We start from the raw sequence: 27,734 nt of genomic DNA, 5'->3' as shown, positions 1-27,734 counted from the left end.
GAGAAAGAAATGTGATTTGTTTTTTGGCAGCTTGGAAGGGTATTGGATACAGGGAGAGTGTTGTTCAACATCTAAGTTACACTCCCTGAGTTCATTCCAAGCACAATTTCTTTAAGCCAGCATTTCTACAGCAGTTCTTGCACTAATTTGTGACTACAGAATTTAAAGGTAAGGTAGGAAGCACAAGCCCAGTTGTTCCTTGAAAACTTTGTTTAGCCTAGGCTCACTTGAATGAAGTGCAGTATAAAATCAGTTATAGAAGGCATATGATAATGTGAAGACTGAACTGGATTTTTGGGGGGTTGTGGTTAATGCTTTCACACGTTGGATGTATAATGTTTGTCATGCATATTTCTGCCAGGTTTAGCTGTGCCTGCAAACTGAGGCTTCTGAGGCAAACTGAGGGAATCAAGCTGAGCACATTATTTTCCAGGTTACAGGGATTAAATTGAATTTTAATACTTGAACTTTATTTGCTTATACCCGAAGAAGCATCTCCACCCCCTTCGTTCAGCCCGGACACTGAAGTCCAATACCGAGGGCCTTCTGGTGGTTCCCCCACTGCGAGAAGCAAAGTTACAGGGAACCAGACAGAGGGCCTTCTCAGTAGTGGCACCCGCCCTGTCGAACGCCCTCCCATCAGGTGTCAAAGAAATAAACAACTGTGTGACATTTAGAAGACATCTGAAGGCAGCCCTGTTTAGAGAAGTTTTTAATGGCTGATGTTTTAATGTATTTTTACTCTTTTGTTGGAAGCCGCCCGTAGTGGCAGAAATAATAGGTCTCTAATAGGCAGAAATAATGAGTGGCAGAAATATTATTATTATTATTATTATTATTATTATTATTATTATTATTATTAATTAATTAATTGCTTGTAAGATGGAGGAAACCTAAAAAGCTTTCAGATATTTTTGCAATTATTCTTGAAGGGATAGCTCACAAAGCAAAGGGAAACCGAGTTAAATCACCTTAGTTCTTGGATACCTTGAAGGTGTTCATTATAGAAGGCCTAAACTGTTGCCAGAGAATATGTTGGTCGTAACAAAACTTGTTCCCGCCAGCTATTGAGAAGCAGCTGATACACTTAAAATGATAGATATGACCATTGAGACCAAATGGTGAATCAGACAAAAGGCCTATCTTGTTTACCCACAACCAGATGTCTAAGGGGAAGCTCAGGGACATGATATGAGGCAATAACATTATTGTGCTGTTCCCCAGCAACTGGTACTTAGAAACATTCTGTGTCTGATCCTAGAGGTAGCATATAGTGACCATGAATTGTATTCATTGCTAGTCTTATCCTCCATAAATTAGTCTAATCCTCTTAGAGCTATCAAATTAATTGGTGAAAGTTATAGATGTAGGTAGTGAAAGGTGGGTAGATGAATGAACATAGAAATTGATATGGGAACAAGAGTGACTTCTTACAGAAATGGCATGGGTTTTTTTGTTCATTGGAATATTCATCAAGAAAAAGAGACTGGGTTTACCTTCTTATGTGATTCTATAGATTTGGCATACTTTTCAACTGTATAGGTAAATTATTTCTTGTCTTTATGGATGCACATTTGCTTGTTTTTATGTTCTGTTTTCTTTCTTTTCCCTCAGTGTATTTTTTTTTAAAAAAAAACAACCAATGATGTACAACCTTGAAATAATTGCAGTACTGGGAAAAATAGCTTTATAACTTGTTGGGTAGAAATTTATTTGGAGACATTTTTTAAAGAGATGAAAGTGATTTGAGATATTTTGCTTCTCACAGTGTGCCTCTGCTCAGAGATGGTTTTTATTCTTTCAGAGGTGAAAGTGGATGTGTACACATTTCAAGCAGCAATTTTGTTTTCACACCATATTCAACTCTCTTTAAAAAAAACCTAGCCCTTCTTCTTTCTTTCATTAGGACTACTACCTTTGGGGATGGAAATAATACAGTGGTACCTTGGGTTAAGTACTTAATTCGTTCCAGAGGTCCGTTCTTAACCTGAAACTGTTCTTTACCTGAAGCACCACTTTAGCTAATGGGGCCTCCTGCTGCCGCTGCGCTGCCGGAGCACGATTTCTGCTCTCATCCTGAAGCAAAGTTCTTAACCCGAGGTAATATTTCTGGGTTAGCGGAGTCTGTAACCTGAAGCGTATGTAACTTGAAGCGTATGTAACCTGAGGTACCACTGTACTCCCTGGGATGCTGAAAAGCAGAAAAAGCAACTCTTTGCGTGGGTGGATGGTCCCTTGCAAGCAACCTAAAGAAATACGATGGTACCTCTAGTTGTGGACACAATCCATTCTGGGTGCTGTTCGCACCCTGAAAAGTTGCAACGAGAGCGGCACTTCTGCGCAAGTGTGCAGAATGCTTCTGCACGTGGGCACATGGCAAAACCCAGAAATATACACTTCCGGGTTTGCCGTGTTCGCAAGCCAAAAAGATGCAAGATGAACCTAACGCAACACGAGGTATGACTGTATTTCTAAGAATTCTGGCCAGTAATAATGTAGAAAGTAGTGAAGGCAAGCACAAACCAAAGTAAAATAAGATGTCCCCTGATATTAGCAGTAACAAAGTCCCAAAGAGCATAGTTGAACAATAAACTGAAAGGGAAGAGGTGAAGGGGGTTGGCTCACAAGAACTGTGACAAAGTTCAAGGTTCTTGGAGATAGTAAAGGTATTTACTCTGGCAAAGCAAAGTTAGCAATGTGGTATGTGAGTTTTCAGGTTAGGGAATTCTTGGGCATAGTTGTTTTTTTAAAAAAATACTGAACAGAGAACTTGTTTTTAGACTTGGGTATGATAATCAAAAGTTTTAAAAATAAATTTGCAGGTAGAGGATATTTCTCCAAGAGATACCTGTTGGTAACTGGATTATGACTTTTGTGGTGGTGGTCCCAGATAACTACAGTTTTAACTGTTTTAGCTTAGCTGATTTCCTTATGATTATGGTGGTTTTGTTGCTTTAGATTGATCCATACATACACAAATGTACACATGTTTTTCATGGTGTGCATGTGCAGTTTCTAATGCGGTCCACAAACCAATTTAATATATGCAAGGATAAAAATGCAGATAGTGCGTAAAGGTAGCTTACATATACTGAAATAGTCTGCTTTGAGGAAGAATTGTTCTTGGGAATTTTGTTGCAAGAAAAGGGGGGGTCAAGTCATCAGTATTACAAGTCAATCTGTATCAGTGATTGGTAACAGTGACTTTTTTAATATGGAAAACATATACAAAGCGCTAACTAACTATCCAGATAATCAAAAAGACAAAGTAAAAAATACAAAAACTCTAGATATTTCACAAAGGTAAATGAAGCATCAGTAGTACCTATACAGTCTGCAAAAATTAGCTGATTCTGAGCTGTTGATGGCCCTCCCTTCTTGAAGTCAGAGTTAGAAATCAAAATTTCTGATTTCTTTGTATTAATATTTCTAACATATTTCCAATACATAATTAGAGAAAGATTTTAACATGCCTCACAAAATATTTCTCAAATGTTCTGTTTAAAATGTGAGAAGGCAATAGAGCAAAGCTACTCGCCTTTTACTTTGGGATATAATAAAGGATTAATCCAGTTACAATTTGGAAAACAGATTAGTGCTTGCGGATGAGAGATGTTGAAGTTCTGATTCTAAGGCTTTATTGTTACATAAACTTGGGAATAAGGTCTGTTGAATTCACTGGTATTTGTTTTTCCACATAAGCTAGGGAGAATTTGAGTTGGAATTGAGTTTTGTTTGGGTTAGGTTGATAACTTTTCAGTTACCCTATAAATTTTCATATCAAAATAGCATTTTTTCCTTTGCATATTTTATTTACTTCTCTTTCAAGCCCTCTGATGAAATACTTTTCCATGTCAAGTGTTGTAACTGTTTAGTAGCCTGTGGCTTCAACTAATCAGTAGTGGCAATGGATGAAAGTTAACAGTCTGATTAAAGACATATCGATGCCACACTGTGGCTCCTTGAAGAAAAGGTTCCCCACATTTGAGTGTCTTATTAAAAATCCCTTGCATGCAGAAAACTATCATCTTAAAGAGAGAGAGAGTGTGTAGTCTTGCCTTCTTCTGTTGCCTCTTGCAGCCCTGGGCTAGAATGTTGAAAAGGGGAAAACATTGACTTACCTAGCGTTCATCTCCACTGAAATCATTTTGGTGGTAGAATCAAGGAATTACTTCCCATAGCATTCGATTTGACTTCTGTGTAAAGATAAGCACCTTTGGAAGAAACATGTTAAATTACTGAGAAAAATGCTGTGTGTGTGTGTGTTTGTGTGTGTGTGTGTGTGTGTGGTCTATTTCAATAAGTAATTATGACAATGCCAATAAGAATCAGAAGGGAAGCAGTTTTCTTATTTTGCCAAAAGATTATCTTTGTTTGCAGTAGCTATGGTCTGTCCAGCTGTCCAGCTTTCAGTGGGAAATGTCATTTGTATGGTTGCATATCAAAATGCACATACCCTTCCCTCAGTGTGATTGCACACATTTGGAAAAATATAGATGTTCTGATGCAGTTTTTAATAGAAGTATTTTGAAATTCTGTAAAATGTGCATAAAATGTGGCTCTTTTGATAAATGGTGGCATATGAATCTAACTAACTAAATAAATAGATGAACTTCTGTTTGAGGGCAGTGAATCTGGATTAGCAGATTTTTGACACTTCCTGATTTGTTCATCCAGGCATTTTCTGGTTACTAGTACCAAGCTTTTAGCACAATTGTTTGGCTGTTGTGGATTTATTTTATTTCGTGGATGATGTTGTATGTGTTGTATTTTAAACTACTGTCTTGACTAAGGCACCATAGACTCTTCTGTGTAGGGGTGGTATAGAGTTCTTGAAAAAAATAAAATGAATTTGGTTTCTGTTTGTCTAGAACAGTTAGATAACAGCCTCTGGAAAAATTGTAGAATATGGGTATAATAAAGATACAGTTGAGAGACTAGAACAAGTAGAGTAGAAGTAGTAAGGGTTACCCATTGTCCCTTATAATTGCTGGAATATGAAGAACCATGTTCCAAAATATATTTATTAAAAATTGTTTCCTGCTATTCCTCCCAGAGGAACCCAAGGTGGCAAACAGCTAAATGTTAAAACGGTAAAATTTAAAATCAAATATAAACCCATTTAAAACCATTTGAAATCAGTGTTTTTAATTCACTGTTGCCACAGCCAGTATCTCTCAGCCAGCAGGGCTTTAATGTGGCTGCCCCCATTTTGTGGAATATCATTCCTGTCCTACCTTGACAGACACCTGCACTGTCCAGAAACAATTGAAAACATCAGCCACAGATTTTCCCAACTGGATAAATAGGTCTTTATCACAAATGTTTACTTTGTATGGTTTCAGTTTTGTTTTAAATGTATTTGCTGTTTTTGTTCTTCGAGCTGTTTCTGATTATCTTCAATGTACATTGCCAAGGCAGTTTCTTTGAAGGTGATTGATAGATCAGTGACAGGAATAATATGCTTGGGTTAACAGGATGTTGTTAAATTTCAACTGAAGTTCAGTAATGAAGGGGACGGGCTCACCTCACTAAGGAGGGCATTCCACAAAAAACGTCATCAATACGTTAAATACTTTTCTATATATCCCCTCTCCAATATGAACTGTTAAACAAGATGTGGCTTGTAAGATTATAGCTCCTAATTCTAATTTATATACATTGTGGAAACAATGAAACAAATAACTTAATTTGGAAATTACTTGCGTAACCCAAACATAAGCCAGAAAAAGGTTGATTTGATTGGGTCACTTTCAACTGTTGAAACTCTGCTGTACATAATTATAAAATGAACTCTACTAGGTTCACTAAGTCTAAGCCACTAAATTGATAAAGGGTTAAAATGTAATTCATAATAGGTCTTAGAAGTCAACTATTATTAAATGTTCATAACAAAAACCAAAATGGCAAATGTATACTCCTGATCTTTCAGGTTTTAATTGTAATACTCCTGATCTTTCAGGTTTTAATTGTAATATGTCTATCAATCGTAATTTCGTAGACACACGTGATATAGCATCTGAGAACAAGCTTGAAAGCAAGAAACTTTCAGAGAGTTTGGGGACTGAAGGTGAGGGTGTGTGTTGGCTGCCTTAAGTACCAGAGCTCAAGGTCCTACAAATGCTGGGAAGAATTATATTCACAGATGGCAACCTCTGCTCTTGTCTCTGTTGTTAAGCCATGAGAGGAGGGAGGCTCTACAGTTGGAGATGAGAACTACACCAGTGGCATAGTTGGCTCTTGGAAGACCCAGGCTGTGGAGTCACGGTGCCAAGTCATGCTTTTTGAGGTCGCACGGTGACTTTGTTTTCTCCTTCCCAGTTTGGCATAAGTACGTGATCCATTTGAAGGGGGAATTTGCTACGCAATTAAGGGTCATTAATTCTAACAAGAGTGACAGTGTTGAGCTTTAATCCTTAACTAGATTGGCCACAATTGCATTAATGAGACTGAGGTTGATGGGAACCTATTATGACTGCATAAAGCAGGCTATTCTATTTAGAAGACCTTATGACCTATAAAGTAGCAAAAGGTGGAGAGGGGCCCCAGTAGAGAACCTTGTTAAAATCCATCTGTAAATTTGCTAGCATGAATAACTACAGATATAAAGCAAGTTTTGTATTTTGGCCTGCTGAACATAGGAATTTTTCTCAAAGTACATTTAATGCAAGTATTCTAATTATGCAGTTACATTTCTCCCAGCACCTCATTCTTCTAGCTGTATCTGTGTGCAGTGGATAGATAAAATAATACGTTTTCCACTGTGGCATCCATTAGAAGAGACAAGATCTAATGATTAATTGACGTTGACATATCTTAATGGGCAGGGATCCTACTTTGGAGCTGAAGTTTTCAAATTCATCCTTGAATGACCTCCAACCATTTAAGAATAAAACCACCTTGAGCTTCCTATGCAGTTGTACTCGTATTGACTCCATGGAAATGTAACATTTCCTTGTCAACTTGCTCAGGAGAGCAAAACTTTTTGTTTGCAGTGCATCAGTGGTGGCTGGTGCCCATTACGATTGGAATGGCAGAAAGCAGGGAGACCAAAATTGGGTGGAGCCAGAGCAAACAAACTTTAGTTCTGTCTCCAGCCTCCTACCTGCTGAGTTCTACAAGGGCAACACAGAATAAAAAGGATGGTACTGACAGCTAAATCCACCGCCTGGACTGGTTGCAAGTAAGAAGGCAGGCAGGTGGGGGCTGGCTGAGCTTGGTGAGAACCAGTGCCCATTTGCCCTAATGAACCAGCTTCCACTGGCGGTGCCTTGTAGAAAGACACACAGCCTTCCCATGTCATAGGCTGTTAAGCCTGATTCACTCACTCACTCCAACAAACCCATCAGTGGCTATGGCATTGTATAAATCCTCCCCTATTTTATCATGAGATGAACTTGAAGAAGCATTCCTTTGACTTGCATTTATGAGATAAGAAGTAGTTTGTCCATGTGCTCTTAACTCCCTCTAGAGGTTGAATCTTGATAGGGAGCCTTTGATGTTCGACAGAACACAAAGTGCCATTTTCCTCATTATAAGTGGCACTTGATGCTAAACCAATTTTTGCAACTGACTTTCCCTTTGTGGCACATCCTTCACAGTTTCTTTAAATAATCAACAACCAAATATTTAATCTATTTTTCTTTTGCAAGTTAACACTCCTTAGTTAAGATTGTGTAGAAATATGTAATCCTTTTTCAAAAGAAACCAGAAGCCATATAAAAAGTGTAACTGTTAAAAGCCAGTTCTTAATGCTTCAGTTCTTAATCATATGTTGGAAAATTGCATTCCTGTTTAAAGGACATCCAGGACTTTGTAGCTGACGCAAAGCTACTGTGTCTAAACTTTGTTGTGTGTTACACTGGCTGCAGGCTTGTTCCTTTAGCCAGCTCCTGCTGGAAAACTGCAGGAACTTATTATTCAGCTTCCCCTCCTGTGGTTTCCTTCATTATTTTATGCACTTTACTTGAAACAAATAGACTGGCATGTTCCTTTTGGTGTACTAATAAAAAAACTAATAGTCCATAGTGTTCCTAATACTTTCTCTTAATCTAGTTTCTGTTAATTCAAGCAATCTGGGTTCAAGATGCCACGTAAGATTGATTCCTAGTATGAGTATATTCCTGGGTATTAAAATACAGAACTTCCGTGTAATCTTGTAACTCCAGATGAAAGAAACAATGATAAATTTTCATTGCCTCATATAGTCTATGTGCCATACTTTTCATCTTTGCAGTGTTCTGTATGCCTTTACATTTTTCACTCTTGAGAAATTTCATAAAATTTTAGAAATCTATTTTCGTATGTAGTAAATATTAGTTGTAATCAGGACTATTGTTCTTGACATTTTTAGGTACCAGCTACTGACAATGTCGGCAGACGGCCCTGACGCTCACATTACGGAGGTGAAACCATTAGTGGAGAGAGAAGAGGTAAGCTAAACCTGCTGATGATGGACCACTGACTCCCACATGAATTTGTCCTAAGGCAGAGGCTATCTTTTGAAGCCCTTCTTCAGATGCCCCTGCCTTCTGAGGTTAGGTGCATGGCCACCAGAAAAAGGTCCATCATAGCCCACATGACCCTGAATCTTATGTCTTCTGCCACCAGATAAAGAATGTATTATTTGCTCAAGAATTTTATAACATAAGGTAGGCCTGTTTTTAATGTTTGTTTTACCCTGCCTTTTAAAAATTGCTTCACTTTCTGTTCTTATGCCACCCTGGGAATAAGAGAACCAAAGGACTCTGTTTACATAAGTGAAGCAGAATAATAAAGCATCACTTCAAATGACTTAACCTTTGCTTTGGAAATGCTAGCAGCTGAATTTTCATGTTGGCACGCTTGCCAGGAGCGTTGACTGGGAGTAACTAGGAGTTCATGTGTCAGTCCATGTGCTCCCCAGGCCACTTCTCCACTGCTCTGGACTGCCAACATCTCCTTGCCAATGACACAAGGGACAGGGGTTCACCAGTACAACTTCTTACCAAGGGTGCAAGGGAGCCTAGGTACCCTACTGGTGATAGTAGCGTTGGTATTGGGAGAGCACAAGTTCACACTGGATCATCCAATTGTCCTTTTCCTGTAAAGCATAATGCTCTAAAGCAGCCTTTCCCAACTTGTTGCCCCTAGATTTTGGGCAAACGAGACCACACCATTTCAAATTTAATGTTAATATGACCTCTGTGAGTTGTGTCCCCACTGGGAGCAAGGAAGGAGCAAAGCAGAAATCCTCCGACTGTGTGCACTAACCATGGCTCATAACTAATGTTACACTGAATACTACTATTCTCTTGGAGTTCCAAGTTTCACAAACCCTAGTTCTAAAAAGTAGAAATTCTGTTACGACAAAATTAAACAGCAGTAGGGAACATGCAGCCTGTGGGTTTAATTAGTCCTGGCACTGGTTCCAGTTTGGCCCAAATGGATGTTTTGCACAAACCACAGCCACCTGCCCTTCAGCTGACATTCTATATGACTTCAGGTATGGGGCCTGTACAGACATGGATGCAAATGAATGATTAGGAACTTAATGTGAACTTCCAGTTATTCCTTTGCAAGTTGAGCTTTCTGTCATCGCTGATCAGTGCTGAGAGGAAGCCTCCCTGGGATCAGCTGCACACAGGGAGTTCCCCAGTAGGGCTTGTTTGCTCCATGTTGAAACAGTTTGCATTCAAACTGCTTCCTAAAACGGAGCTGTCCCCCCACTCTGCAGAGCAAATGGAGCAAGCTTCTCAGAAGGTATGTTCCAAGCGCCAGTTGGCAGAAGAGTGTGCCTTCAAAGTAGCTTGTCCACTTTCAAGCCACTTCCCAAATCAAAGCTCCATTTTGAGAAGCAGATTGAAATAGGGGGGGAAACCCTTTGAAAAAGGCACGCTTTGAAGTGCACCTTCAAAGGAGGTCACTGTAACTGTTGATCGGTTGATCAGCAGTCACAGTGAGCCCTTTTGAATTTTGGCAGGTGCCATTTGTCCGACATCTTAATCTCGTTTCCAATGACTGACATGTGGGTTGTACACCCACCTGTTAAAGTTGACACAGGAAGAGTGGGGGAATTAGGGATCCATCCCACCAGCCAGATACAGTTCCCCATTCCTGATCTTCTAGCACCATCATAAACAGTGGTACCTCGGGTTAGGCACTTCAGGTTACATACTTCAGGTTACAGACTCCGCTAACCCAGAAATAGTACCTCGGGTTAAAAACTTTGCTTCAGGATGAGAACAGAAATCGCTCCAGCAGCCCGGCGGCAGCAGGAGGCCCCATTAAGCTAAAGTGGTGCTTCCGGTTAAGAACAGTTTCAGGTTAAGAACAGACCTCTGGAATGAATTAAGTACTTAACCCGAGGTACCACTGTACTAATAATGATCTCTGTACTCTTGAGTGCTGGTCCTTATGCACCATCAACACAGAAGAGGAATGTTATCAGCAGGATTGTGGGGGGTGGGGAAGCCTCAAGATTTGCAATATGTATATATATAGAGAAAGTAACAACATTTGCTGCATGGGGATTTGAACAGAAAGCAGCCCAATGAGGACTGAGCATGCCCAGTGGTAATGGAATGCTGGATGACTGATGGAGGGGAGGGGGTGGAATACCAAAAAGGGGGAGAATGGAATGGAGTGTCCTGGAAAAGGGGAGTGTAGAGAACCAGCCAGCCATGAGCAGGAGAATTCACAATGAAATATTGTGTTGCTGCTGCTGTTTGTTTGCATTTTGAAATTGAAATCAAACCACCTGGATTCTTTTCCTCTGACCTCCTTCTGTATGATGCTTTTCTAGGCAATCACACATCTCCTACCTGACTTTGATGTTCAGGTAAGTGAAGCTTCCAATTTAGTAAAAACTTATTTTAGAACTCTTAAATTATGGACATACTTATAATCAACTTGTAGATTCTTAACTATACTTTTTATTTATGCCCTGCTTAGCAAAACCAAAACTACTCAATGATTATTTTAATAAATCTTCGTAAATCTTGTCGAAACCATGTTATACTGTTCTGCTCCTTTCAGAACAGTTTTATGTTTTATAATTGTAATGGTTTTGTTTGTTTTCATAATTGTATATTTTATTGTTGTAACCTGCTCTGGGTTCTTATGGTGAAGGCCAGACAGAAAATCAAATGAAAATATCAATTTATGTAAAAATGCTGTTGCAGCAGCATGAGTAAATAAATTGCTTCAGGTTCCCTAGTAGTTACTTTTCTAGGATGCTGTCTCTGTTTCATCTTATGTTTTTTCTGCCACACACATTTCTCATACTGGTTTCTAAAAACTTACAAATAGAAACAGCAAAGGGTGGTGGCTTGAGAACCAGTTGGCTGAATTGTTGATTGATTTGTATTAAATGTGTCAATGTTTGTACTGAAGAAAATAAATGTTTGCCAGATCTTTACTGGGTCAGCTTTAGGTTAAAGATTTGCTAGGCTTCAAATTACCCTAGAGTTAGGTAAACTACCGATTCCAAGCAGAAACAAATAAAACATGGTTATACATGTTGTCAAAGCCTCAGAGCAGTCATGTATATTTGTACATTACTGATCTGGGAGTAACTCTAGATGTGATATAATGCAATATGATATGAGACAAGCCCATAGCAGGGAATCATCCAGAGATTCAGGAGCCTCTGAATGCTTGCATGAAGCTCACAGGAGTCTATACAGAAGTTATTTCTTGCACTGTAGTAGTGTAGTCCAGCCTGCAATCTGAGACTTGTGCCTCCGCTACCACACCACTGCAAGTGGTGAAGAGGAGTCAAGCAATCAGTTAAAGTGGCATAGCTCTTGGTCATTCTTTAATGACCAGCGGTTGAACTCTTCATCATGTGTGTTTAGTGAACCAAACCTTTCTTGTACTGTAACAAGATGAGTGTGTTCTGTTCTATTGAAATAGCTGTATTGATCTATCCACATGGCGACAGTGCAGTGGGAGGAAGAGAAATTCCTGTAGTTAAATACCTAGAAAAAATTTGCACAACATTCCCATAGTTTCAAATCAGCATGCAAGCAGGGCATATAAATGGGCATCTAATGTTTACCCTGTGTTATGCCCTAAGCATAGAAAAATATTAAAATTGTTAGATAAAGGAACTTGGAGAACTGTGTGCTCATTACATGCTAATCAAGCTTGTGATGTACTTTTTTTCCTGCCCAAACTAGGCTTGTTTGACCATTTCCATAACAAGGCCTATCTGTGTCTATACAATAAAAGGCTTGCAGGACTGATTTCTATCTGTATGAAAGCATTCCCTCCGTCTTTAAAACAGAAAAAAGAAGCATATTTGGAGGGAAAGGATTCTAGACTAGCCTTCTCACTAACACCTAGTGTCTTCTTGGAAGGTTTCTCTTCCATCTTTTTTTGAAGGAAATACCATTTTTCCCCCTGTAGGGAGCATTCAGTTATTCAGTACAGCCTAGAGGTAGACTACGTTCATTGACAAGTAGACTTGAGTTGTGGTAAATTTGTATCAGATGTGTAACTATAGAAAGTGGTTATTATAAATGGGGTGTCTTTGAAGCGTTAAGATCTACTTTGGTTGGAATGGGCTGGAGTTGCTGCTTGGTTGCAGGAGGAGGACTGGCTGTGTAACTTTTGAAACAGCAAATCTACACTTTTTTTGTACCCATGATGCAAAAATTTCAGTTAACATAACAGTAAATAGGTGAGAATTTTCCTGTACCTTGTTAGAACAGTATTTGTTCCACAGAATATGTGGGTGCTTCTGTTAAAACATATATGGCTACTAAATTAAAAATAGATCCTTCTGTAGCCCTATCCACACCAAGGCTGTGTGCTTTATGAGACAGACCTGACTGTTTTGATTATAGGATTATATCTGAAACTCCCTGGTTGTAGCATGGTGTGTTGTTTGGATTCTTGGCTTTGTGCCACACATGCACAACACTGACAAATCTTAAAGGAGCGTGCTACAAACAGAGTGGGTATGTGGCATCACATTTCAAACAAATATAGGTAATAACTGTTTGCAGGCTAGCTTAGGCATCTTCTTTGAGTCTCTTGCTATTGTTGGTTCTTTCTTCTGCTGACTCCTGCTGAATTTAATTGGTTCCTTGTTGTGAAGTGCTGCATGCCTAAATTGACAGCTGCCTACTTTGTTGAGCCAGTTTTGGCTCAAAAGGTTGACTGTTACAATACTTTATTTCAAACAAAATGAGGAATGTGCAGAGCCCCCTTGGGAAACATGGCTAGTCTTAAATGCTTGATGCTTCCTTAAAGCTTCCTCAGACATGGAGTATGCAAGTACAGCATGCTACCTACAAGGTGGGAGCCCCCCCCCCCTTAGTGGCACAGTTTCTATCTCTTTGCCAGATCTGAAAGGCCTTCCTTTTCTTGTCAATCATGCATTCAATCTCACTGTCATTCTCATCCAATCAGTCCTGGTGTTTCTTGGATTGGTATCCAATAGCTTTAGTGGCTATCTGATTTCTTGCCAAATAAAAGTAGTTACCCTCCACAAGTGCCACAGCTCTTTGTGTATTCCTGCCGTTAATGTGGTTGTTCATTTGGAATTGACATGCAAATGTTTCCTGTAATGAAGACAGTTGCCAAAGTGTAACTGCTCCAGTCCAGTTCAAGCTGTGATGGCACCTCTCGGATGTGTTTGACTAATGCTCACGTGCAATTGTTTAGTCTAGTGAGCAGGAAACTGCCTCTTTAAAAGCAAGAGATAACGTGACCAGATGGCACATTTGTTTTTATCCTTCTATCGGATTAGTGTACCTTGGTTTCCCCCCACCCCACCCGCCCCCAAGATAGTGTTTTAATACAGATCGGTCAGTAAAGAGCCTCTTACTACAACACTGACGTTGATTAGGGGATGATGCCATCTGTTTTCAGTATGCTACATCTTTATTGAAAAAAATCTTCCCTGAAATCAGACAAACAGGTCAGTTGTGATATGAAGCTTGGAGCTTTGTTGTTGGGAAGAAGGCTTTGATTTGGCTGTACTTTGTGCTTGTCATGAATTCTTTTTGCAAATGTGCTCCTGCATGGGAAAGTTTTCAATCCAATTAACAATCTGGGGACATGGCCTTAAAATAAGCTGGAATTATGGTATTTGTGAGGAGGCAGGAGTTACAATCTATAACTATGGGAGCCACGTGTTCTACAACAGAAATATATATAAAAGTGTCTATGACCGCACCCAAAACAAACAAAAAGCCGCTTTACACAACAATGTATGTTGTACTATTTTTTATGCATTGATTTAGTTTGTTTATAGATGACTTCATTTTTCTTTCTTTTTAACAAATCCCAACAAGAATTCTGTATAAGAAGCACAGTACAAATTCCATATTCAAAACCAATGTTTGTAACATTATTTTACATACTTTAAACTAAGTACCATAAAACAAATTGTATACAGACATCAAGAAACATAAAATGCAACATGATTACAGTTCCAACATAAAGATCTCATAAATAGTTCAAGAAATCCATAGTCACTTAGCTCATTCCACTTGCACAAAACCAAAGCACACAGCCCCCATCTATTCATGTCAATAAAACACTCAAAACAGTCAACTGACCATTAACCACATACAGAAAAATAGATCCACTAAATAAAAACAATCCAAAAGCAGCAGAAAAAGCAAACACTTTACCATCTCTCACCTGGAACTATAATAGAGACATCCTCACAGCTAGGGAGATTGAGTCCTTTCCAACCAGCAGGCAAATCACCTTGTGGGGAGTTGGGTTAAAGCAGCAGTGCACCTGATGCTCATCACCTCATAGGAGCAGTTGAGTCTCAGAAGAATACAGTGGTGCCTCGCAAGACGAAATTAATTCGTTCCGCAAGTTCTTTCTTCTTGCGAGTTTTTCGTCTTGCGAAGCACGGTTTCCCATAGGAATGCATTGAAAATCAATTAATGCGTTCCTAGGGAAACCGCTTGCCAGGCTGGCGGTGCGGAGAAGGGCTTTTCTCCGCACCGCAAGCCTTCAGGACAGGTACGGGAACAGAGGGGAAGGCGCGCAGCGCTTTTCCTCTGTTCCCGGGGCTTGCGGTGGGAGGAGGGTTTTTCCTCCCCACCGCCAACATTCAGAACAGCATTCTGAATGTTGGCGGTGGGAAGGAAAACCCTCCTCCCACCCCAAGTCTTCAGGACAGCCATCCGATGCCGGGCTGCGGGAGGAGGCGTCCCCCCCCCCCCCGCCCGGCATTGGAGCTTCGTTCCGATGTCCGGGGGCGGGAGGAGACGTTCCCCCCCCCCGCCGGACATCGGAGCTTCGTTCCGATGTCCGGCGGCGGGAGGAGACGTTCCCCCCCCGCCGGACATCGGAGCTTCGTTCCGATGTCCGGCGGCGGGAGGAGACGTCCCCCCCCGCCGGACATCGGAGCTTCGTTCCGATGTCCGTTGGAGGGAGGAGACGTTCCCCCCCCCCGCCGGACATCGGAGCTTCGTTCCGATGTCCGTTGGAGGGAGGAGACGTTCCCCCCCCGCCGGACATCGGAGCTTCGTTCCGATGTCCGTTGGAGGGAGGAGACGTTTCCCCCCCCCCGCCAGACATCGGAGCTTCGTTCCGATCTCCGTTGGAGGGAGGAGACGTTCCCCCCCCCCGCCGGACATCGGAGCTTCGTTCCAATGTCCGTTGGAGGGAGGAGACGTTCCCCCCCCCCCCCGCCGGACATCGGAGCTTCGTTCCGATGTCCGTTGGAGGGAGGAGACGTTCCCCCCCGCCGGACATCGGAGCTTCGTTCCGATGTCCGTTGGAGGGAGGAGACGTTCCCCCCCCGCCGGACATCGGAGCTTCGTTCCGATGTCCGTTGGAGGGAGGAGACGTTCCCCCCCCCCCGCCGGACATCGGAGCTTCGTTCCGATGTCCGTTGGAGGGAGGAGACGTTCCCCCCCCCGCCGGACATCGGAGCTTCGTTCCGATGTCCGTTGGAGGGAGGAGACGTTCCCCCCCCCCCGCCGGACATCGGAGCTTCGTTCCGATGTCCGTTGGAGGGAGGAGACGTTCCCCCCCCCGCCGGACATCGGAGCTTCGTTCCGATGTCCGTTGGAGGGAGGAGACGTTCCCCCCACCCGCCGGACATCGGAGCTTCGTTCCGATGTCCGGCGGCGGGAGGAGGTCCGAGGACAGTGGGGAAGACGCGCTGCGCTTCCCCGCTGTCCCGGAGATTTCCCTATGGGCTGTCGTCTTGCGAAGCAAGCCCATAGGGAAATTCGTTTTGCGAAGCGCCTCCAAAACGGAAAACCCTTTCGTCTAGCGGGTTTTCCGTCTTGCGAGGCGTTCGTCTTGCGGGGTACCACTGTAATCAGTTTATGTTAAAGAACAATGCCCAAGATCAAACAAGTCAAAAGGGGTGGATGTGCCTGCATGGTGGCCCTGAAGGAGAAAGCCCCTACCCTGTATGAAAGGGAGGTGTATATATCCACATCCTTTGAGAAATTCACTGGAGCACAAATTGGTTTTGGCTCTATGACACATGTCTGCTATGTGTTTTTTAAAAGATGTATAGCTTCCTTTTTTTACTTCACTCTTGCATCACAGCAGACACTGTAGCATATACTTCTAATTACTATGGATTGCATTACATGATATGGCTCTCCTGCAGAGGACACTTGAACATTTCTTCAGGGCTGCTCATCCACGTTGCTCTTGTGTAGCAGCTTTGTGTGATTCTCTGCACACCACTGCATTACTTGATGGTGTTGTAAAAATGTGAATGATGCAGCTCTTTGGAAGTTGTTCTTAACTTTGGACCTTCATTAAAAGGCTCCGTCATGCACCTAAAGCGCCAATTGCATGCATCTTTCCTGCCTAATAGTTGTAGTATTTGTTTATGTCTCAGTGGAGTAGGGTAGCAGTCACTGCTTCCCTGTTCCTCAGCTGAGCAAGCCCCCATGCCGCGCAGGCTCCTGTGAGCTTGGGGGGAGGGGGAGGGACTTTGTTAAGCAGCAGGGCTTGCTGATGCGCTGGAAAGCAGCGACTGCTGCTGCGCTACCTCACAAATCAGCTATTAGGCAGTGAGGCTGAGTAGCTCAGCAAAGCCACGCTGCCCCTTCAGTTCACAAAGAGATCCTCTGTGGAGCCCGAACAGGTCCTCTTCGTGCTGTGGGATGAGTCTCCTCATGAGCCACTAGGACTCTCCAGAGTGCTCCCCATTTTATGCGATTTCACATATGCACGTGGGAGACCTGGATTGGAACCCCTGTGTATGTAGAGAGTCACCAGTATATAAAATATCTCAAAGTGGTAACAGTAGTGGTACATTTCCCCCGAACAATCCAGTTTACACCTGGGGTTTAAGAGAGTGTTGCAGCAATTTGTGATCTTCAGTAATTCCAGAGATTAATTTTTAAAAAGCAACTTCCAAGTGAAATTTGCATCAGATCATTCTACCATAAGAACTGTATTTATGAGAGGCAGGTCTTTCACACTGATTTCACCACAAGGGTCAGATAGTGTTCTATACTGCACTCTCCTCCCATATGACCCAAGTGATTTTCAGCTTACTTTTTGACACTTCTAAACACTTATTCATTTGCATTCTTGACTGCGTGCTCTTCCCTGTACCCTCGGAGCACTAAACCAGTGTGAGTTTTAAGACCTCAATCTTCCGCCGTGCCCCACCTAGGCTTTTCATGAAACTGGGTGACATTGACAGAACAGAAGGCTTTCATAAGTAGGATCTTTCAGCTGGGTCAAAAATAATCTGGCACATTGTGCTCACCCAGTGGCAAGGCTCTCCATGCAGATGGATTTCCTCCTCGAGATACTGTATGGCATTAGCACGACTCTACTGCTACACATAAACCAAGGGCTATTCCAGACAGTAAAACCCAGTATTGCCTTGCCCCTTCCCTGCCCCCACTGTGGATGTCTGACCTGTATGGTATGGGCACTTGCGGTTAAACCGGTCTTAAATCCTACTTAAGAATGACGTCCTTCTGAACTAGTTTGTGTTAGTTTTTCTGATGGAGCATTATGGGAGTTGTGGGCTTAGGCAGAGCAACAGCTTGGCTATATAACCCAGCTTACCATAGGGTCCAAGTAAAATCTGATCCTTATTTCTCTCTGGACTCCTTGAGATTAATATCAAACTGCACTGTCTAAAAATGGTGCTGGATGTGGAAGATACTGCCTATTTATTACATAATGCTGTAAGTACTTCCAGTGGGAAAAAGTAAAGTAAAAACTAAAATGTATAGTTCTTCTTTAAAGACTGATATGGGTGTTCAGTATTTGTATACTGTAGTGCTTTATATGTGATAAAACTTTGGAGTAAGATGAAGCATCCTTTTATGGTCTGTCAGTTTCTTAAGGTTATGGAATCCTAGATGCAGAGAGGTACACTCTTGAGTTATGTGACCTTGAGTGAGCGTTCTGTTTCTAAGGTTTATGTGCAGCAAGGAAAAGATGCTTGGTAAACAAATTGTATCCTACAGTTTGTAATGTCAGCCTTTCAGAATTCTAAATTGTGAGAGGTTTTGATTGTCAAACAATTGCATAATGGGCACTTTTCTGTCTACATATAAGAGCATGTTGTGGAGTGGAAGGTATTTGTAGATGTCTGTTTTAAATTTTCATAGCAAGTAAAATTACTAAATTGCTGTAATTTGTAGGGTGAGGTCAGACCTACTTCTAAGCAGTTCTTACACTAATACTAGACAGTAATGGTAGCAAATAGATTACTAGAGAGTAGCAGTAGATTTGTCAGGGGTGATTATTCTTGTATGAAGAAATCTGTCCTATATACATATACAGTTTTACCACAGGAAGGTAGAAGTCAACAGTGTAGGTAGCAGCTTTCTAAATGTGTACATAATAATTTCAGACAACCGTTTGAAAAACTATTATTGGTTGCAGGACTGGCAGTGGACAAGAATACTTGTTTATTTTTTTGTAGATCCTACAAGAAGTCCTATGTATCCTAAAGCCAATACTTCTAATGGACAAATATTTTTATTTTCAACCTTTCTACCAGGTCCACTTTGCTTCAGCAGGATTGCTATATCATATGCCTTTAGACCCATTCCCTTGCTAGAATAAGCAATGTAATTGCTGAATATTTTCAGCATAACAAGGTCCTGATAGTGTTCCACTGTGATTGTGTTCACAGGCTTCATTTTCCTAGTTTAGATTGCAGAATTAAGTACTCAAATCACGGTATCAGTTTTGAGTTGCTAGCACACAGTAGTCTTTTTAGCATATGTATGTAGCGAACTGCGGGCAATTGATGTCTAAACAAAATTGTTATAGTCCTGTGAAGGAATTCTGCACCATTTGAAAGTGCAAGTTGGTAGCCAATCAGTGAAAAGTGAAGGATTTACTACTGGAAATTCTGGTAGTAGTAAATAGATCCATTCAACACCAGTCAAAAGTGGTGCTAGGTAACTATCTGATGGTTAATTAAGGTACCATTTTGTTGAATGTAAAATCCTTATTTTTGCTGCCTACTAATGGTCCCCCTCTCCCCTACAGGAACAAGATATTGAGACAGTACATGGCTCTGTCCATGTTACCATGTGTGGGACTCCCCGAGGAAATAGGCCTGCCATTCTAACATACCATGATATTGGACTCAATCGTAAGTGTGATAATGTATCAGCAAGGTGGAGCACGCCTTCGCTGCTCTCATAACAAGTGTGCACAAAGAGCTGCTTCTCTTGTGACAAAGTGCATTAATTCTAGCTTAGTTCTTCTTATCCATACTGATCCATGGGACTGCATTTGCTGATTTATATACATTGCCTGCACAGTAATTAAGCACTCTTTTAAGCAGGTCCAACTTCTACATGCACCAAAGCATTTTCCAGACATACCCAGAATACTACAGTGGGCAGCAGTGTCTGGGCGACACGTCCAGGAAAATCCAGACGTATGGCAGCTCATGGCAGCAGTGCTGTGTTTCCTACTGTATATTTGTTTAATCTGGTCCTTAGCACTTTGCTTAGGACCATATAAAACAAATATAAATGAGGCATGAACTGAAATAGACAATGGTAAAACCTTTATGAAAACCTGCTCTTAGAACTTGTGCTACAAAAACACATAGAACTAGAGCAGTGGCATTGATTTGAAAGGCCTCTTTTTACTTGGTACCTATCAAGCAAACTTACTTTTTCCTCTCTTTTTTAAAAAAAAGAATAACTTGTCTAAGTGAACTCCTTGTTTCGAGATTTGGGGGATGAAGGTCTCAATTTGCAAAGTGTCAAGGACTGACAACTGCTGTTCTCTCATTGATGTTTCTACCTTCTCTTCTTGCTCTACCCTTCTTCCTTAAAGACAAAACTTGCTTCAACCCCCTCTTCAATTTTGAAGACATGCAAGAAATCACACAACATTTTGCAGTCTGCCACGTGGATGCACCTGGACAGCAAGATGGGGCAGCCTCTTTTCCACCTGGGTAAGTTCTGCAAACTTACTGCACAGTAATATGAAATCCAGTTTAAAAGAGAAAAGGAAACAAAATTCAATCTTCCGTTAAAGCCCACTAAATGAAACCCTCTTTAACACAGTAGAAAATAATAATAATGGAGTTGGCCCCGGCTGGACATTTCCAGAGAAGGGAATTTCATCACTGGGGCTTCACTACAGAGATAGCTTTGTCTCCAGTAGCCACATGCCTAAACTCTGAATATGGGAGGTACCCTGAGCAGACCCTTGGAGGATGATTTTAAAGAGCGGACAGATTTCATAAATCATTCTTAGGGATAAACTTTAGGTGACATGAATACTTCATTGAATATTGACAGCATGAACACATGAGACTGTAGGTATGTTTGGAGGGTGAGGGGGGGAAGGGCACAGAGGAATTAAAAACTGTTGGTAGTGGAGATACATCTTTGTCCAAAATTGCTCCTTATGGTGCCGAAAGTATATGGTCTTGCATCCCTTCTTCTTGCAAATGCCAGCCTTTTCTTTCTTTTCTTCCTGGAGTAACATGCTTCATGGTGAGAGTTGCCATATGAATAATTTGGGAGTTTTGAACCAGTCCAGAATAACAGGCTTTTCAGGGCTGCTTCACATATTAAGTGGTAGCAAGCAAACATATTCCATCCCAGCTCCCTGCCACCGGTGAAATGTATCTGCCTAGAAACATAACTTGCTGTGTGCATGCTGCAGTTTTATGAATGAATAATGTTCTGTCCACAAAGTTCTTGCATGTGTGCGTCCCATCTGCTGTTCTTGGCCACCTGCCTATATATGTAATGTCACAATGGCAATTATCTATTGTCAAGGTTAATCCTAGCTATTCTAGAATGAGGGAATGGAACTATTGCTGTAGAGTCAACCTCAGTTCCAAAACATGGAAATAATACTAATATTAATGAAGTGACCTGGCACACAGTATGTATGAATTGAGCTAATTAAACCTGACATTTTGCTTCTGAAGAACATTTGCATAGCTGTCAACTTACAGATTTGAAAATAAGGGACCAGCAGCCTTGAAAATAAGGGATCAGCAGCCAAAATAAGGGACCTGCAGCCTCACCTGTTCCAGGCACTCCAGTCTTCCTGTCCTCCTGCAGTCTGGTCAAACTCATGCTGGTAGCTTCGAGAACACTGTCCAACCAACTTTGTAACCAGAGGTTCAACTGAATAGAATCTGAATCACATGCACCACAAGGCCTATGCAGCCTCAACTTAAGATGGCTCCCCGGCCTGGCTTTGCACTGCAAAGTTTGCAGCAGCACGTGCAACAAAATGGCATCCAGAATTCAAAAACCCCTCAGCTTGCATTAACTAGCCACACACAAGGCATGTAAACTCCACCCCCCAGTCATTCTTAGACTTCTTATTGGGTGAGCAACACAGCCAAGCAACACAGTTGGAGCCTCCCTCCTCCCTGGCCGGCAGGGAGGGAGGGAGAGGAGCTGCTTCCTTTGAAATTTAAGGGACATCCTTTAAGGGACATTTAAGGGACATCCATCAATAAGGGACAGCAGCGGGACATGGCGCTGGAATAAGGGACTGTCCCTTCAAATAAGGGACACTTGACAGCTATGCATTTGTCTTGCAGATTATAGCCCCAGTGGAGGTAAACGGGTATAGTTTGTTCTCTAGCACCAAACTTGTGTTGAATGAGTTCCGGTGCTTTGTTCGTACATTGCCTTTTTAGAAGGCAACTGAACCTTGGCTAAATTGTGTCTTCAATCCTCACTGTTGCAGATACATGTACCCTTCAATGGATCAACTGGCTGAAATGCTTCCTGGAATTCTGAAACAGTTTGGGTAAGTAGCATCACTCAGGGTTTTCAGTGCAGATTGAAAAAAGTAACTTTCCCATTGCATGACAGTATTCCATGGCTGCCTGAGTTTACCACTTAGTGGACTCTGTCATGCTTATTTCTACCTTGCTGAGTTCTGTAGGGCTTATTTGAAGTGTAGTGGCTCTGGAATCCATTGTATGTCGAATCTTTCTGTAGTCTGGCTGTACAGGGAACCCACATCACTGTGGCTACAGCAGGAGCACCAACTTGGCTCCATGACCGTGGGTGCCAGGGTCTGTGAGTGCCATGCAACGTGCAAGGCCCTGGCACTGAAATTTGTGGGTGCCCAGCCCCTTCAAGGGGAATTTTGTGGGTGCTTGGGCACCTATGGCCCCACCTATGGGCTACAGAAGTTACTGGCAATGGAGAAAATGTGATTGTCTAAATAAAGATGGTGATCGGCTTGTAGTAAATAAGAGTTCATTTTGTTTATCTACTGTTTTTCCCCCCCACTGACATTGTTTGGCACACTGCCATTGTGAAATGTTTTGCTTCTCCTTTACTCTTGGATTCTATCTGGTCTAGTCAAGAGACACTACAGATTCTGAAGATTGCCTTGTGAACATTTTTAGTAATTTAGTAGTTAAATTGAATTATGCATTGCTGGAAACTGGTACTTGGTTTTGGCATAGCTTATTATCACTTAAATATTGAAAAACAAATGGTCATTGAGTGCCTCATGTCTCTATGGTTAGTTACCAAGACAAATACAAACCAAATACAACTTTCCATACTTCTAATTGCCCTCATGTGAAACTGGCTATGTCCTGTAGGGCAGAATTGTGAAGCACAGGCAATGGATTAACCCAATCTGAATTACTTATGCTAACACGTGTAGGCAACTTCTTTCCAACCCTGTGTATATTTAGTAGTGTGCACCATGCCTATTTGGGTGCGTGGCATAAGGGTTATACAGTATTGAAGTTGTATCCTGTTCTTTAGTCCCAGAGATGGAGAGATGGCCTGTTCTGGGCAGGATTGCACTCTCCCAGAACGAGCTTGTTTGTAGCTTGGGGAAAACTCGTGAATCCAACTTTCTACTGGAGGGTCAGTATGCTAGAAGTGCCCTTTCTGAGCTACAGATGGTTCACCAGCTACATCCCCTTTTACACAGAGATGACTTTGCCACTGCACTCTTGTGCTCTGGTAGCTTCCACATTGGATTATTACTTGGAAATGTCAAGTGCAGCAGCAATTCATTGACCTGGGTTCCATTTAGAACTTGCACAACCTCTGTTTTAACCCAGCTGCAATGGTTGCTGGGCCAGTTCAAGGTTCTCACATAGGCCCCACCTCCTTCCCTTTGGGTCACCTTAGAAGTACAGGGGGTGGCAGCCCAGGAGAGCACATTGTTTGGCAGCCCCTAAACTCTGGAATTACCTCCCCAAAGGGTTGTATCTGGGCACCTTCATTATGTAGTTTATGTTGGATGTTGAAGATGCAACTCTTCTTGGGACCATTGATACACAATATGTATTAGGAGCCACCTTATTCTCCTGACTGTAATCTGTTTTATCTGGTTTTAATATTGTGTATTCAGTTGTTGAAACCGTACCTGGGACCTCATGGCAAACTCTGAGTAAGAATAGTAATTAGTAACAGTAATACTGTGGCTGATACGCTGCATGAGGACAGGCCAGTGCTATTTGTTTTAACATGTCTGAACAGACATGGAGCTGCTATTCAGTGTAGCTTAATGTAAAATGGGTATGTTTGGAAATTGGGGGGGGGGGGTTGCTGTTAGAAATCAGACCTTTTTAAAAACCATTATTCATAATTTCTTTATGTAGGTTGAAAAGTGTGATTGGAATGGGAACTGGAGCTGGTGCCTACATCTTAACCAGATTTGCTGTAAGTTGTTTGCTTGTTTCTATGGTGGGTAAGGGTTTAAAATCTCGATGCTATTGCCTGCCAATTTCCAGAGTCTATGCTTTCAGTGGTTTTACAGCTTCTGTCATGCTGAATGAAAACTGGCTAGTGCATGGCTTGTTTTAAAAATCAAAGTCCATAACTTCCTTGCATTTTTGGTATGTTAACATCTGGGTAACAAAAGCACAGGGAACAAATTTATCCAAACCACACGCTAAACTACTGTTCAAATTTTGCACATGGCCCCACTGAAAATTTTGCTCTGATTCCTGCTAGTCCAGGATTAATTGGCAGATGATCTGCCTTAGTTTGCCCTAGTTATTTACATTAAATTTAGTTCTCTCCACTTGAACACAGTGACTGAAAACAGATAGGTTAAGGTACCTTTACAAAGAGAAATTTCACCTTTCACAGGCCTTCAAATTGAAAAGGGCTCTGTGTTTTCCCCCAAATTGATTTCCTAAAAGCAAAATATTCCCTGTTGTTTGCTACTTCAGTGCATCTGCATGTTTGTTCACATGACTCTTCAATTTGCAGCTTAATCATCCTGATATGGTGGAAGGACTCGTTCTTATTAATGTCAACCCATGTGCTGAAGGATGGATGGACTGGGCAGCAACTAAGGTAAGATACTGCATCTTTTAAATTTAATTTTAAAACATGTTAATTCTTTTTCATAAAATACCAAATGCTTGTCATTGGAAAGATTTTGCACCGGCACCCAAGCATACCCCTGAGACCTATACGAATTTGTAATCTCCCCTTCATTGACTGATTGGAAAAATCCATGTTGATAGGCATCCTTTTTGAAGTCGCTTTGATACAACTGTACATTAGTTCCAGATTGGCTTTGAAACACAAGTGCATTGCATGATGGAGTTAAATTTACATTGAACACCACGATTTTTATACATTGAATTGCATCAGCAAATGGTTAAACTGGTGCAATTTCTGTTGTGGTAGATTCTGAGCAAATCATTATGTTCTTAAAGTTGATTGATCCTACAAACTCATGGCAATATGGGAGCCATAGTGACACACAAAACACATACCCTTAAAAGGTCTAATGAATGAATGGTTAACACAGTACTCAAAGTAATTTCTCTAGCATGGCATGAATTGGATATGTAATTTGACTATGACTTGTTTTTGTGTGTGGTGAGGTTGACTGTCAACCACTGGAGTATGAAAGACCGCTGTGCAAGACAGTGTGAACTGTCCTAATGCATATTTTTCTGAATTCTGTAGATTTCTGGATGGGCTCATGCACTGCCAGATATGGTCATCTCACATCTTTTTAGCAAGGTAAGTGTGTTTTATAACATTCAGATTTTGAGGACTCCTCCTGTTGCCTTTCTTATGTAGGGAAAAGGTACTAGCAACTGACATGCAGCAGTATCTTAGCAGTGTTTTGAATTCTGATACTTAAGGAAATGGGCAGGTATATCTGTTTACATTTTAGTAGGCTTTATTATGCTAATCCCTTGGACAGAATTCCTCGCCCCTCACCTCATAAAGACTTCTGCTTTTAAATGGTGACAGGCTTTAGCTTGTGCACTTTGCTCCTTGTGGGTTCTGATGTTGAAATTTAAGAGCGCTACATTAAACCTGGAAGATTTAGACACCAGGCAGTTTGTGTAACTGAAATGTGGCAATACTGGCAGGAGTTCAACTGCTATTTTAATGTTACTGTTCTAAAACGTCTATTGAAAAATAGCCCACTGTAGCATGTTGCTGTTTAGCTTTCGGAGACAGGGCTCCATGTTGCATACTTTACTGTCAAGTATTTTACTGTCTGGAGGGGATGGGGATTACGGATGTATAGGGAGCACTTGGAAAAGAACATTTAGCTGTTATAAAAAGCCGGTATTGATCTACCAAATATAATGAGAGCTTTTTTTGAATTTAGGAAGAGATTCACAACCATCAGGATTTGATGCATACTTACCGCCAGCACATCATCAATGATATGAATCAAAACAATCTGCATCTCTTTGTCAACTCATACAACAGGTAATCTGCTATTGGGGATCATCTGGATTACTTGGGATAACAAGCTGCACCCATTTGAGTCCAATCAGCCACAGAATGCCTTGAAGTCTTCCAGAATCCGCAATGAAGAACCTTGGGCCCTCCAGATTTTGTTAAAGGGGCCATAGCTCAGTAGTAGAGCATATGCTTTGCATGGAAAAGGTTCCAGATTCAATCCCACCATCTCCAGGTTAGGCTGGGAGAGACCCCTTTCTGAAACTCTGGAGAGCCACTGACAGTCAGTGTAGACAATGCTGAGCTAAATGGACCAATGGTCTGATTGTGTATAAGGCAGCTTCCTATGTCCCTGGATCAGTGGCATGCTAATGGGGTCAGACTGGAATCATAGGTCAGCAGTGTCTGGAGGGCCAAAGATCCCTCTTGAAGACCGCTGCTAGCACAATCTTCGTTCTAAACATGAGCTTTGTCAGATGGACTTGCTGTGGTGGTATCCGACATATTTAGGTCTTTTCGAAGAACTGAAAGCTGAAATAGAGCCCAACTCTGACAGGCATCCATGGACCACATGCCTTAGGGACTCCATGTGGCCCTCAAATTGCATGTTATCAACTCTGAGTTATGGCTTCTCCTTGCCTTTTTATAGGAACAGTGCTTAGAAGTTAAATGGAAGACTTCTGCTTACTTGTCTCCTGTTCATTTTTTTTTCTTCAGCCGAAGAGATCTAGACATTGAGCGGCCTATACCTGGAACAACTGTTGTAACTCTACAGTAAGGATTTTTCATATTCCATTTTAATTCTGTTGTAGTCATCTGGTTGTGGCTAATTTCTGAAACAAATCTATAGATAAAACTGGTATGTCAAACTGATTGTATAATTCTCATGGTTGCCATTTTTTTTGCCACTAAATTGATAGCAAGAATTTCAGTGGCAGAATCAAGAGGCACAATGCCCTAGACATACCAGCTATAATTGTAGTATCATCTTCAAAGGGCTCTTTATGACTGTGTCTTGTCCTCCTTTTCATACCCAATCAAGCTCCTCCTTCCTCAGCTATTTCTTCTATACCATTTCAAGTATTAATTTGAACAAACAGAAGGAAGGGAATACTTTGCACTTTAATCTCATTTATGAAGAACGTGCCATGGGCATGTCTTAATCTCCTACCTTGTTGATGTCTCAACAAACCGAAGCTTACAGGACTTAACCGCTTAGAGATGTATGTGGTTTATTCCTGGACTGTCCCAGTTACTGAGGTACACAGCAGTGAGCTGTGACTTGAGAAACAAGTGTCATGGTATGGCAAGTTGTGCAAAACATTATCATGAAAGCTTAGCTGTAAATGGGTAAGAAACTAAACATTTGCTTAAGGCTTGAGAAGCAAAATAGAATCTTTAACTACTGTGATTTAGTGACAGCTACCATTAAGGGTAACATCAGGTGCCCACAAGCCACCTTGTTGGAATGTAGACCAGGCATAGGCAAACTCAGCCCTCCAGATGTTTTGGGACTACAACTCCCATCATCCCTAGCTAACAGGACCAGTGGTCAGGGATGATGGGAGTTGTAGTCCCAAAACATCTGGAGGGCCGAGTTTGCCTATGCCTGGTGTAGACAGTTTCATCACA

At 41.6% G+C, this 27,734-nt stretch overlaps 1 protein-coding gene across 7 annotated transcripts in view; it reads left to right on the top strand.

Moving 5' to 3' along the window:
- The window catches only part of NDRG1 (N-myc downstream regulated 1), an 86,908-nt gene that overhangs the window by 51,143 nt on the left and 8,031 nt on the right, over positions 1-27,734 (top strand). For all 7 annotated transcript variants that reach the window (XM_081204872.1, XM_081204873.1, XM_081204870.1 and 4 more), the window contains exons 2-11: positions 8,354-8,432; positions 10,784-10,819; positions 19,456-19,561; positions 20,260-20,380; positions 22,147-22,209; positions 24,038-24,098; positions 24,654-24,740; positions 25,365-25,421; positions 26,026-26,129; positions 26,820-26,876. In XM_081204872.1, the coding sequence (XP_081060998.1) occupies positions 8,354-8,432; positions 10,784-10,819; positions 19,456-19,561; positions 20,260-20,380; positions 22,147-22,209; positions 24,038-24,098; positions 24,654-24,740; positions 25,365-25,421; positions 26,026-26,129; positions 26,820-26,876 (771 nt within the window). The remainder of the gene's footprint in view (positions 1-8,353; positions 8,433-10,783; positions 10,820-19,455; positions 19,562-20,259; positions 20,381-22,146; positions 22,210-24,037; positions 24,099-24,653; positions 24,741-25,364; positions 25,422-26,025; positions 26,130-26,819; positions 26,877-27,734) is intronic.

This window comes from Podarcis bocagei, assembly GCF_964188305.1.
Source record: "Podarcis bocagei genome assembly, chromosome: 8".
Taxonomy (NCBI): domain Eukaryota; kingdom Metazoa; phylum Chordata; class Lepidosauria; order Squamata; family Lacertidae; genus Podarcis; species Podarcis bocagei.
The sequence above is the reverse complement of the archived record's forward strand: the minus strand, read 5'-3'. Positions and strand labels throughout refer to the sequence as shown.